The sequence below is a fragment of the Melanotaenia boesemani genome, chromosome 7 (genome assembly GCF_017639745.1).
Source record: "Melanotaenia boesemani isolate fMelBoe1 chromosome 7, fMelBoe1.pri, whole genome shotgun sequence".
In the NCBI taxonomy this organism is placed as follows: domain Eukaryota; kingdom Metazoa; phylum Chordata; class Actinopteri; order Atheriniformes; family Melanotaeniidae; genus Melanotaenia; species Melanotaenia boesemani.
In genome coordinates, this window is record NC_055688.1 from 34,924,015 (window position 1) to 34,937,131 (window position 13,117).

General features: G+C 42.3%; 2 protein-coding genes across 3 annotated transcripts; one reads left to right on the plus strand and one right to left on the minus strand.

Moving 5' to 3' along the window:
* The first annotated feature begins 5 nt into the window (after positions 1-5).
* Positions 6-9,200, plus strand: pld7 (phospholipase D family, member 7). 2 transcript variants are annotated; one of them, XM_041990057.1, is made up of 12 exons: positions 6-345; positions 875-979; positions 2,589-3,512; positions 3,735-3,922; positions 4,020-4,200; positions 4,277-4,391; positions 5,300-5,427; positions 7,612-7,815; positions 8,293-8,432; positions 8,518-8,683; positions 8,774-8,873; positions 8,964-9,200. In XM_041990057.1, the coding sequence occupies exons 1-12, from the start codon at positions 232-234 to the stop codon at positions 9,164-9,166; spliced, it is 2,568 nt and encodes an 855-aa protein (XP_041845991.1). In that variant the 5' UTR covers positions 6-231; the 3' UTR covers positions 9,167-9,200. The 2 variants fall into 2 exon arrangements, with proteins under 2 accessions (XP_041845991.1, XP_041845992.1); XM_041990058.1 differs by lacking the exon at positions 6-345 and adding an exon at positions 363-663.
* Positions 9,201-10,715: 1,515 nt separating this feature from the next.
* Positions 10,716-12,841, minus strand: smim19 (small integral membrane protein 19). Its single transcript, XM_041990060.1, has 3 exons — positions 12,569-12,841; positions 12,306-12,430; positions 10,716-11,140 (listed from the first exon to the last, which is right to left on the minus strand). Exons 1-3 carry the CDS (start codon positions 12,700-12,702, stop codon positions 11,088-11,090), a joined length of 312 nt encoding a protein of 103 aa, XP_041845994.1. The 5' UTR covers positions 12,703-12,841; the 3' UTR covers positions 10,716-11,087.
* Positions 12,842-13,117: the final 276 nt, after the last annotated feature.

Genomic DNA, 13,117 nt, shown 5'->3' on the forward strand with positions numbered 1-13,117 from the left:
CGCATTCAAATCCGATTAAGATATACATTGTCTATTAAAGTACGAGAACTTTATTTCAGTAACTCAGTCAGCTGCACAATGGAGGTTTTGTTATGCACAGCTTAGCTTTAGCCCTTTGTTAGCAAAAGTTGGCTCTCATTAGCGTTGCAGACAAACGTGACTGTCGTTGACGTTCCATTCCGTCCGTTAGCCTCGTGGCACGAAGGTGCTGCAGTTTTAAAGCGATCCAGGATGCCGATGGTACTGCGATCCAGACGCTCCATCCACTCCGCGCAGACTAGTGGGGTCGAGTTACAGGCAACACCGAGAAGGGCGACCCGCCTTCAGGGTAGAGTTGAGCTCGAGGTGGGTATTTTTATTACTCAGCTTTTCCGCCTCCTCTTCCTCCGCGGCTGAAAACTTAACAGACGGCCACGTAGCTCGCCTGCTAACGTCAACGGCAGCGACGTTAGCAGTTAATTCGAAAAATGCACTTTAAGAAGGATTAAACAGCAACCATTACCTTCAAATGCCGTTGTGTGGTTAAACGTACTTGGTATTTGAGTTATAAAAGCGATTAGCATAATTTATTTGTTCCGAGCTAACGTGAACATCACCTCGAAGGAAACCCTGCACTGCAGCCCGAAAGTTATTTGAGAGTAACTTGTAAATTACTGCAGTATGGTAAGTTTCTTTTTCTTTCACAGACTGTTAATGAGCTGATAAGTAAAAAGAAAAGATAAAAAATCTATTTATATAGTTATATAGTTAACTTTGGCATGGCTTAGATACAACCGTCAACGGCTGTAAGTACAACACTGCAGCATGTAATTTAAACGTTGTTCCAGTTTAATATCTTTATTAACTGAGTTTCTAACCGTTGTGGTCCTGCCAGGACGTCGATGATACAGAATCTTCTGAGCCTATCCCAAACCGAGTGATGGAGAGAGATCAGACTGAGCTACAGGAGGAGGATTCTGCTGAGGAGACATATCTAAGGGTAAGCTATAATTCACCTCCCGAACAACAGATGCACACTTTGCTCTGGATGCTGTTGTGCAGAGCTACCTATGAGGCCTGGGGTGTGGCAGAGTTTTACTTGAACAGCCCTCTGGTGAGAGAAATAATACATTTGTGGATGCTGCGGAAGTAGCTTCATCTTCTCGACTGTTTCCAGAGCCTCACTATGCAAATGTCCATCCTCTGGGTTACTTAAAGTCACAGCTGATCCCAGTCTGTACTGTAGATTTGACAAGGTCATAATCTACACTTTAGGCATTATATATTTGCATCATGTCAAATGAAAAAAAAAAATAAATAGAAAGCTTATTTAAAGTTTAGTTTAGTTTATAATAGAATAAGAAACCTATATTAGTCCCATAGTGGGGAAATTTCTTTGTTGCAACAGAACAGGTGCAGGAAGCAGAAGCATGCCGATAATATAAACACACACACAATAATTAATAATATGTACAGTATATGGTCTGACAGGGTAAGTAAGTACAGTATATAAATATGTACATAAACATGTAAATACATATGAACACTGGCTTAGTTTATAATCTTTATTTTAATAAAAAAAATAGAATAAAGCAAAATCTCATGATGTTCCACATGTTTTAAATGAGTTACAGATCTGTAACTGTTCAGCTCGGTTTCCAGTCTGTTACTTTTATAATACATGTGTTATGTGGGTTTGCAGTTTCTTACTGAAATAGAGAGGGAAGCATATGTTGCCCCAAAACCTGTTTTTCTCATGTTTATTGGGGGGGGTACATTTCTAACTTAAAGTTATTTCTACCATAGAACCTTGTATATTTTAGTTAGTTAGTTAGTTAGTTAGTTTACACAGTGATACCTGAGAAACTGAAGATCACAGCCAACCAGTTCTGGTTTTCTGCCTTGTCTTCTGTGTACAGAGATTTCTCCACATTCCCTTAATTAAAGATTTTTCCTTCTTCTTTTTAAAGATAACATTAAGGAAATTTCTGCTGGAAATTTTTATCAAGTTCTGTTTTGCTTTTTGTTGTTTGTTTGTTTGTTTTGTTATGTAGTATAATCATTTTTTTATATTTTAATTTTAATAATTTTAATTTTAATAATTTATTTTTTGCAATTTCCTTTTTTTCTTTTTATCATGCATGGAAAAAAGTCGTAATAAACTAAAAACGAAGCTTTTCCATTTAAAATGCATATATCAGAATGAGCTGCAGACAGGTTGAAGCGCTTGTATGTTTGGTCTGAACTCTAAATAAATGATGCCGTAGCCATGGCAACGTAGCTGTTACATATGTAAACACATACTGACGGACTGTGATGGACAAGCCGAGGTGCACCACAGCAGAGAGTTAATTTGAATGGGTGTGTCTAAACTGTTGCGCTGTGGGAAGAAAGCTTTAGATTAGTTATGTTGTTAATTGTCTTTACATCAAGGAAACTGGAGAATATTGCATTTGTAAGTGTTTATTGGCATATAATTACAAACTTTGCACATGGTTGAACTTACGTGCATATGTGTTTCCTACGATGCGCAGGTTGAAACATAAAGTGCATGTATGTGCACAGAGGAGTGCTGGGTTACAAGTTAAGCATGTTTTTTTCTTCCTCAGGAACTGAAGCATTGTAGCGTCCTGCTGGGTCGTCTTCAACCTGATGACAAAGCTGTAAAAACAGAACTTGAAGATAGAGAAGAAATGAGTCGTAAAGGTGGGAAGCTGGTCTCTCGCATCCCTACTTTCCAGAAGCGACCCACCAGCACCAGTCAGATCCCGGAGCTGCCAGGTCCCAAAAAAGATTCCCATGTCCTCGCAGCTCCACCTGCTGAGAAAGCTGGAAGTGAAAGTGTGGAGGCGTCAAAGTCCCAACCACCCGAGGTCAAAGAGCCTGCGCTGCCCCCACCGTCTGTACGTGTCCCCAAAGTGGGGGTAGACGTCCCGTCCATGGTCAGCAGCGCAGAACCACCCTCTGCAACAGCAGCTCCCAGCTCCACGATGACCACACCCAAAAGCTGGGGTCTGCCCGAGTCTGTCCAGTGTCCTCTGATGACCGCCAGCCCCAGACCTGCTCTCAGACCAGACCTAGACACGAGTGAAATCCCACGGGCCGAAGCTGATGCCATCCCAGATGCTCCCCCTAGTTTTCTTCCATGCCAGGGCTCTGTCAGCGAGAAGCCACAGAAACAGATGAAGATCATTCTCACCGCCGCTGGAGACGCTGAAACGTCAACAAAGAACTTCCACAGCACTGAGATCAGCCAAGTAGAGGCCATTATGGACGAGGAACCGCCGTGGGAGACGGAGCCCATGAAAATGGCTGAACTGAAAGACAGCAGATCTTCATCAGATGCTGAGAGTGAGGATGATTCGGACCATGAAGAAGCAGATAGGAACACTTCTGAGCAGGTGGAGGAGCATCGTGAACCACTCATTAAACAATCAGAGTTTCCAAATCTCACAAAGAAGAAGGCAAATGTGGATGAATCCACCTCACACATGGAGGAACCGCTGAAAGAGAGCTCAGCCACTTCAGCTCGGGTGAGTTATGTTCCTATTTGTAACAGAAATCTTCCACTGACATCAACAAGACTGTTTTCATGCTGTTTGCAGCTGCATCGGTCATAAAGGAAGGAATTTCTCCACACCCTGTAGGAACAGCCCTGGAATGCAACAGATTTTACTGAGTTTTACTTCAACTGTGTGTATGATGCAACTCATGATGCAATTAATGATTAAAGTTCTACCCTTCTTGTCTCACAGAGGTCAGGATGCTCCAGTTTTTCCCTCTGCTGCCTCTTGCCCACAATCCTGCTGCTTCTGGGAGGGTCGGGTCAGCACATCTGGCACTATGGGCTTCCCCTGTCTGTGTCTCAGCTCTCAGCTCAGCTAGAGCTGCACTGGCTGGAGGGTTTCAGCTTCGGACCAGAGCCATGCAGCAGAGACTGTCGGTAAGTAGTCTTAACCCACGTTTCACGCCTGCTTCGCTCTTTGGGCTGATCCAGACGTGGACTTGATGCCCCTCACTTACTCCTCTTTGTTGTTCAGCATCCAACTGGTGGAAAGCATCCCAGTCGGCCTCTACAAGTCCTCTCCTTCATCCAGGCCAAGCATCGCAGACAGCTGGCTGCACCTGCTGGACAAAGCTAACAGCTCGGTCCACATTGCTGCTTTCTACTTCACACTGCAAGGCGGCGATCTGGAGTCCGCTGATCCTGCTGACTCTCAGGTCAGTACAGTGGATGCCACAAATCACAAACATGATATCCATCAGGTGCGTGTAACTGTTCTGACGTGTTCTGCAGGGAAGGAGGGTGTTTGAGCAGCTGAAGCAACTTGAATCCAAAGGTGTTCAACTGCAGATCGCCGTTAACGCCCCCCAGACGTCGACCCAGGACACAGTAGAACTGGCTGCAACAGGTGAGAGCATCAGCTTCCCTTCATTAGGGATGTCACGATTATATATTCTCCTGGTACGATTATTGTCAGAGAAATATCACGGTTTTACGATTACTACTATGCAGTAATTATTTTTTACAACATTATAAATGTGTAAAATCAATCATTTCTATCTTTTGATGTCAAGAAGTCTCAGTTCAACTAAATCCCCTCTGCTCTGTAAAGAATAAATAAATCCTACATATTAAATCTGGATTTCTCTCAGAGAGCACAAATGGAAATGAACCCATTTACTAAACGTTTACCTTTACTTTGGTGTTTTTTATTTATTTCTAACAGAAAAACAGACAAAACAAAAGATTAGTTCTAAATAACAACTGTTATCAAGTCCACAAAGGTGCAGGATGAAGTGGTTATAATGATTTAATAATACAGTTGATAATTAGAATTAATATAATGATCATTGGTCATACACAGCTGGATGTATTTCCTCCTTTCACAGCACCTTTTAATGTCGTGCTGTACAGGCTGGCAAGCCGTCCTCCGCAAAGACAAACTAGCCATTTTTTCCATAAACAAATAAATTTGACACGGATAACTTAATCTGTTTGTTTGGAGGGAATAACTCTTCTTCTGCTGTATTTTCCCACTGTAACACGCATCTTCTGCAACTTTAAAGGAACAAAACCAAAGCAACACAAGCAGCAACATGGAGGTTGTGTAACTGTCCAGTTGCACTGATCTGTCTGTATTCCAGACATAATCCTTCATTTAAAGTAACAGTATTGAGAGGTCTTTACAATAATTTAATTGTGCTGTTTATATTGTGATTAATTGTGAAATGAGGTATTCAGGACATCCCTACCCTCCATCATATTTGTGGTTTTCAAATCAGGATCTGTGGATTAACCCGCCGTGCTGTTTGACAGGTGCAGACATCCGGGAGGTGGACCTCAAGGCTGTGACTGGAGGCATCATCCACACTAAGATGTGGGTGGTCGACCAGAAGCACTTCTATTTGGGCAGCGCTAACATGGACTGGCGCTCTCTAAGTCAGGTATGGCAGCTTTTTTGTGGACAAAAAGATGGAAAAAAAACTGTATTTCCCAGCATTGTTCCAGTTCAGCCAGGCTTGTAAGAGTAATTATGTTTAATCATCTCCTCACATGTGTTTATTAAATGGAAGACAAGGAATTAATTATGAATTCAAAAACAAATAAAGAAACTCATCTTTTGCACCTTCTCTGGCTTTGATGACAAAAACCTGACGACTTCCAGGTTAGTTGATCAAGTTTTTTTTTTTTCAAACATAAAAAATTGAACAAAGCTAAACAAGGAAGAAAAACAGAAGAAATTGTTTATAAGTAAAATATAAGTACGTAGTCAATACCAAAGAAAACAAAACACATCATCAGACATTTCCTTTAAACCCTTGTGGTCCAAAGAAAGGAGCAGCAGCTCTACCCCTTTTACTATTTATATGTTTGTGTATGAAAACAGTGTTATTAAACGTCTCACACAAATACGCCCAATAAAATAGAATAAAATAACACTGTATACTCAGCCGGAAAAGGGGGGAGTGCTCTCTCCGGGTCTGCAATAGGGTCCTGTCCCAAGTGGAGGAGTTTACATATCTCGGGGTCTTGTTCACGAGTGAGGGAAGGATGGAGCGGGAGATGGACAGGCGGATCGGTGCAGCGTCTGCAGTGATGTGGACTCTGCATCGGTCTGTCGTGGTGAAGAAGGAGCTGAGCCAAAATGCAAAGCTCTCGATTTGCCGGTCGATCTACGTTCTTACCCTCACCTATGGTCATGAGCTGTGGGTAATGGCCGAAAGAACGAGATCGCGAATACAAGCAGCTGAAATGAGTTTTCTCCGCAGGGTGGCCGGGCTCTCCCTTAGAGATAGGGTGAGAAGCTCGGTGATCTGGGAGGGGCTCAGAGTAGAGTCGCTGCTCCTCCACATCGAGAGGAGCCAGATGAGGTGGCTCGGGCATCTGGTTAGGATGCCTCCTGGACGCCTCCCTGGTGAGGTGTTCCGGGCACGTCCCACCGGAAGGAGGCCCCAGGGAAGACCTAGGACACGCTGGACGGACTATATCTCTCCGCTGGCCTGGGAACACCTCGGGATCCGTCCGGAAGAGCTGGTGAATGTGGCCGGGGAGAGTGAAGTCTGGGTTTCCCTGCTTAGGCAGCTGCCCCCACAACCTGACTCTGGATAAGCGGAAGAAAATGGATGGATGGATGGATGGATGTTGAATTTATTTATGTGACTTCATTCGTTAAATTGAATCAGGACAGATGTGCTTGTGTTAAACCAGCTGTGGTTCTGTCTGGTAGCATCTCTGGATCTGGATCAAATGGAATTGCAGTCATATGGTGGCAATATTTATAATACCAGCAAACACCGAATCGTTCTCTGAGTTGACATAATATTGTGATCCAACTTGTGATTTACACCCCAGCAGATTCACTTGTTTTCTTCGGGTCACGTGTCTGTTTTATTGGACCTGAACCAAACCAAAGTTCCAGCATCGTCTCTTTGTCCAGTGCAGACTCATGATTCATCACTGAATCATATCAGTCCATGACTGTTTCTCTTATCGTACTGTAGCCTTTTAATCTTCTGTTAAGGTTTGTTTTCACCTCTTGTTTTGCATTTTCCATTTAAACACACAATACTCTAAGTTTTTGTCCAGGTAATCTAATATTGTGTTTGTTTCCCTTTTGCAAATTTCCCATTTTGTTTGGACTTGCTTCACATTACAGACACAGCTGGCACAACGGTTGTTTAAGTCGAGGTTAAATTACAACTTTATAATCCTTTCATTGGAGCAGTTTCCTGTCAATCAACCAGGTGCAACAGCTTCTGAAGTTGTGTAAGCATCCTTCTAAAACATTAAATCATCTGGACAAGGTCAGATATTTGTTTTAGAAAAGAAACTGACTGATTATATTTTTTTAATTAGTCATGTGTGCTGGGATTTTTTTCTGGACAATAAAACAGTTGAATGAACGTTTTCCAAGACGATTCTGTGTTTTTAACAGGGGTCGTATTAATTCACACGTAAAGTAGCTTATCAGGTCTTCCTGTTACATGAAAGCAAGAACTAATTTAGGAAAGCTGACTGGATTGTTTTCCCATCACTGACTCTGTCTGTGGGAGACACGCTGTAACTCTCTGTTTGCTTTATTATAATTATTATTTTAATATTGATTTTTTTTTTGTAAAAAAACAAAGGTGAAGGAGGTGGGTCTGTCAGTGGAGGACTGCAGCTGCCTGGCTCAGGATGCTTTTCGGATCTTCGGGGTGTACTGGAGCATCGGGGGTGTAAACAACGCTTCCCTCCCACCGTACTGGCCTGCCCGACTCTCTGCCCTGTCCAGCTCAGAGAAACCTCTGCATCTGAAGTTCAACGGAGTCCCTGCTCAGGTCTACCTGTCTGTAAGTATAACATGACCCAGCGGCCTTCCTTTCACATGAAATACAATCACATTTGGCCTTTTTACAGGGTTCAAGAGCCTTCATTTCTATGCATTCTTAAATGTTCAAACTTCACACACAAACACACGCCAGAGGCAGTAGAGCTGCGATGCAACATGCTAACCCGGGGACTGAACCACCAAACTGCCACATTTCACTCATTCCCAGCAACAGAAATGAGTTTGAATATTACTCACTGAACCACAGCATGATGATGAAAATAAAAGATTTTTACAACATTTTGAACAAGACTGTTCCAAACCAACACTAATCCTTCTACTTGAGCTCAGGATGGTGTTTCAGGTTCCTCTAATGGCCTTTGTAGATCTAAGGGAAGACAGTAACACATTTAGACCAAAGACACAACTTAGTGATGGACCCTTCTGTCTGTGTGCGGTGCCTCTGTGATCCTCACCGCCTCTGATGTGTCCCCTGCAGAGTGCTCCTCCACAAATCTCAGCCCGTGGCCGCTCTGACGATCTTTCCACCATCCTATCTGTCATCAGTGACGCCCAGAAGTTTGTATACATCTCCGTCATGGACTACCTCCCACTGTCGGAGTTCACAAAGCCGCTCAGGTAAACTCAGCTCACAAAGATCCTCACACCTGCACTAGTATCATCTTGTAACGTTGGACACGTGATGCTTCGTGTTACCTCCCAGGTTCTGGCCCGCCATCGACTCAAGGCTGCGTGCTGCAGCGTGCACCAGAGGCGTGCAGGTCAGACTGATGGTCAGCTGCTGGGACCACTCGCCTGCCTCCATGTTCGTCTTCCTGCAGTCTCTGCTGGTGCTCAGCCGCCCTCCACTTCACTGCAACATTGAAGTGGTATGATTTTATTTCATTTTTACCCTTACGAAGCTCAGCAGACTGACAGCAAGTGGGAGGATCGTTAAATCTTTTCTTGTCTCCTTGTAGAAAGTGTTTACGGTGCCTTCAACAGCCGAGCAGAAGAAGATCCCTTTTGCACGTGTCAATCACGCCAAGTACATGGTAACGGACAGAGTTGTGTACATAGGTAAGCTGCTGATACTTTCTAACAGGAACAGGGAATCATGTCCTTGTATTAGTTCATCAGCTGCATTTTCTGCTTGCTGTATGTCGGCAGGGACGTCCAACTGGTCGGAGAACTACTTCACCCACACTGCTGGCGTGGGCTTGGTGGTGAACCAGACGGGCTCCGTGGTGGACGAGGGCCAGCAGACTCTGCAGAGCCAAACTGAGGAGCTCTTCCTCAGAGACTGGAACTCCGAGTACGCCAGCACGCTCTCCGCTGCTGACGTGGACGTCTGCCCTCACAGCCCACGCTGAGGGTCCGTGGTTAAATAAAGCGCGTTGTAGATGAGCATCCTGCTTGTTCCTGCTACTTGAACTGTAGTTGTACAGATTCAGTTCGCCGCGAGCGAACGCAGTTGGTCTTAATGCTGCCTCATGTTTTATTCCTACCGGCTGGCTGCCTTCCTTCTGTATATAATTGCTTTTTTTGTATTTGATTTCTGAACACTTTCTTTTTAATACTCTGATTTTTCTCACGGGTTGAGGTGCAACGGTTTGCACGTTTTATGCCTGGAGCATTTTGTACATTTTACATAACGCGTGCCAAGTTTCACAGGCTCATGCAGGGAAAAACATTTCCAAAGAGGTGCCTACACCAAAGCAATGTTTACGCTGGACCTCATAATATTTGTATGTAATGAATAATATGTCTTGTTTGTCCAGCAACACTCTTAAATGTTTTCTTTTTTATTAATTTCTGCTGATTTACAGAAATCCAGTTTGAATTTGTTCCACTAAAAGAAAAAAACTCCACTCACGAGTGTTTACATTTAGTTGTGTATGTGAGACGCATCTGTTTCTCTGAGTAGATCATCTCTGCTGTTTGCTCTCATCACCACGATACCAGGCTCTTCCACCGTGTTTGACATCCTCTTCCTGTCTTCAGCGCTGAACAAACGGACTTCCTGGCTCCAGATTAAACACTAGATCACTGACAGCAGTTTACTGGCTGTTTCAGTAGAAATAAAACCTGCTTCTGTAAGGAAGCGATGAAGCTTTGTTTATTCATATCAATCTTTTTTTTTTTTTGTTGCTGATGTGCCTAAAGTTTATACTGACAGAAATGAGAAAAGTGAACAAAGGGTGTAGCTGGTGCTGTCAAACGTACACTGTAAAGCTGCCGCTGTGTTTATAAAGGTTGGATTTCAAACCCGGCTCTTCCTTCTGCTGAAGAGTAATGCATTCATCGTACCTCAAAAGTGGGATGTCCAAATTCATATATTTTTCCCCCTCTAGATACTTAGTAATGTTGTTTTTTATACTGGGTATTAAATTAAGAAAGTGAACACCTTTCAGAACCCGTTCACTTTACTTATAATGGAGTTAGAGGACGCCCCACCCACCTGCTTCTCTTATCCACACAAATCAGGCAGCACAATGAGGATCATGTTGTTTTAATACAATTCAGATGCACTATGTGAGAAACTAATATATGTGATTTAAAGTACCTCAAGTCTGAAACCCCCAAAAATGACTGCACACAGTAAAACAAGAAATGCAAGTAAATGTTTGTGCAGAGAAAGACACTACCAGACCTCCTGGTCATGAGAGGACTTGTTCTTGCATGTATCTGTAAGATGGTTTTTCTTGGATTTTCCAGCACAGCATGACGTTAAGCTCACTGCTAACCTGCAATGTTTAGGTGTGCAACATGAGAAAATACCATACTACTGTGCTACCCTCATCATTTTAACATATTAAGCAGGATATTAGCACTTCTGTTTTACACTGGCATGGAAACAGAAACTTTTAGTATTTTAACTAATTCACTGCGCTGTGAAAGACTCAGTCCTACAGAACCCCGTCAGGTTTTTCTGCTTTATTTGCACATTTGAGAATAATCATTTTTCAAATCACTAATCTATACATATCTAACAATTAATAAAACATGTAGCCATGATGAAGATGAAGGATCTTTTCCCAGCTCAGAAAATTCTTCCTATATTTTCCGTCACTGCTGCACTTAAAAAGTGTCCATGACTTTTCTTCATCCTTCCTGCTGTATCAGCACGATGCGCCACAGATGAACACGAGACAACAGAAGGCGAGTGAAGACGCAGACGTCTCTTCCAGGATCTCCCACAGCCATCTCCGTCTATCAGCCGAATCCATATAAAAGCGCAGCATGAACACGTCGAGTGTTTGCTCGGGTCAGATAAAAGGGGTGAACACCGTCTTATTCCATGGAGAGCTGCACGCTGTCTGTCTGCTGCTGCTCAAACTTCCGGGCTACGGCAGACAAGAAGAAAGTTCACCTCAACAAGATCAACAACAGACAAGAATTTAAAAGAAAAAACGGGAAAAACACATTTAAATTAAAACTAATGTACACATCTCATTTTGAAGTGTCTCAGATGAACATTTATTTTCTTTCTAAAGTCTGTTTCATTCCGTTTTAGTTAAACAACATTTCTATTAAACAAAAACAAAACTTTTTCACTGATCACATTAGAAAAGCTGTTCAGCTTCTTCCAGTTAACAGCACCTGAGTGGCAAGATGGTTGACCTTGAATAACCCCAGGCCACTATCCACCGCAGGCATGACACACACAGAATAGCAACGTTTGTTATCTTGGTGGATGTGGCTCAAAATGTTTGGAAACCACTGTGATTCAGTAACAACTTTGCTACTGTTAAAATACTAAAAAAAGAGGCAAATGCTAACTGACTGTTGAATGGAATAAGATTTGGGGTGGAGCTACAGTTGTCTCAACAAAAACAAGCATGAAAGAAAAAACTGTCAGAGTTCAGCTGTTTCACTTTAAGTTTTTTTTCTATTATAACACTATTAGAAGCATAATTTAAACTAATAATCATGATAATAAAAGTTTAGGTAAGTGTGAGGAATCTCCTCTGTGATTGGGTTTTCATGGTGTTTTTTCCTGTGCAAAACTACACTCAGGTTTAGTTTAGTGACAAATTACAAGTATCAGTATGTTGTATAAACAAGTGATGAACAATGAGAAACTAAATGATCATAGATCAGTTTGATAAAATGTGTCATTAGAAAGTTATTTTTTGATAACACTTTGGTCACATGTATAATATCTGACAAATATTTCAGTGCTTATCTTAGCAAACCACTCCTATGCAGTTAGAGCTATGATGGCATCTGTGACTTTTGTTGATTATTTATTAATGCTGGAGTTTATGTACAGTAAAAATATATAGATACCCTTCTACCTTAAATAAACTAATAGTAATGAAAACTTACACAAAAGAAACAGTTAAATGTGACAGGAGCAGCTCCACTGTGATGGTTTTAAAGAAAATAAAAGCTGTGCGGCTTAATATTTGACGTTTAAACAGACCAGTAGTATTCAGAAGCAGTTGTATTTGTTTTGGGATCAAACTGTTTTATAGTAATGGGGAAACCGTGTAATGTGTTGCTCACCCAGAGAGTACATCTCCAGCTGCTGCCGCAGACGGACCTTCTGCAGGCTGTCATAGAAGTTTGGCTCCGGGCTGCTGCCGGCGGTGGGAGGCAGAGCGAAGATGCGCATGATCTTCCTCTTGTTTCTAATCAGAACACACAGGTACCAACCGTTTTATCACACATAAAGAAAATTAAATGTCACATGGCTGAGTTACATATCTCCACTTTGACTGAAACCAAGCAATGAAGTGAAATGTGACCACGAGTAAAATGGTCCTTACTTTCTAGCGTAGATGAGCAGGCCAAAGCTGACCAGAATAACCAGCAAGTAGACATTAGTGGCCTCGTTCCAGGCCTCGTGCACAGAGTAGTCTATAGACTCAGGCTCGTTCCCCAAAACTCCGTGAGCACCCATCGAAAATGTGACCAAACTCTGAGTTGCAAATGTGTAATTACAATTACGAAATTTTGATGCATTAGCTTCGTTAGCTCCCAATTACTAGAGAGTCAACTGCGCACTGTAAACAACATCACGTCACTTCCGGGTTAGACTTCCGGGTTCTTCACCGTCGCTCCCCGGATTCTTCTTCTTCTTCTTCTTCTTTTTCTTTTTCTTTTTCTTTTTCTTTTTCTTTTTCTTCTTCTTCTTCTTCTTCTTCTTCTTATTATTATTATTATTATTATTATTATTATTATTATTATTATTATTATTATTATTATTATAAGCGCTTTGAGGCCAAATATGACCCCCTAAACACCCATGAAAAGTTGTGAAATTTGGCACACACATCAAGCCCGGCGAAAATTTTGATATTCTAAGGTCCGCATAC

Excerpts from the sequence above, each read along its gene's own strand:
- pld7 (XM_041990057.1), top strand. The coding sequence starts at position 232 with ATGCCGATGGTACTGCGATCCAGACGCTCCATCCACTCCGCGCAGACT. Across the intron at positions 7,816-8,292 it reads CTGCTCAGGTCTACCTGTCT|AGTGCTCCTCCACAAATCTC; the intron begins GTAAGTATAACA and ends TGTCCCCTGCAG. Across the intron at positions 8,433-8,517 it reads GAGTTCACAAAGCCGCTCAG|GTTCTGGCCCGCCATCGACT; the intron begins GTAAACTCAGCT and ends GTTACCTCCCAG.
- smim19 (XM_041990060.1), bottom strand. The coding sequence starts at position 12,702 with ATGGGTGCTCACGGAGTTTTGGGGAACGAGCCTGAGTCTATAGACTAC. Across the intron at positions 12,431-12,568 it reads CTGCTCATCTACGCTAGAAA|AAACAAGAGGAAGATCATGC; the intron begins GTAAGGACCATT and ends TGTTCTGATTAG. Across the intron at positions 11,141-12,305 it reads GCTGGAGATGTACTCTCTGG|CCCGGAAGTTTGAGCAGCAG; the intron begins GTGAGCAACACA and ends TGTCTGCCGTAG.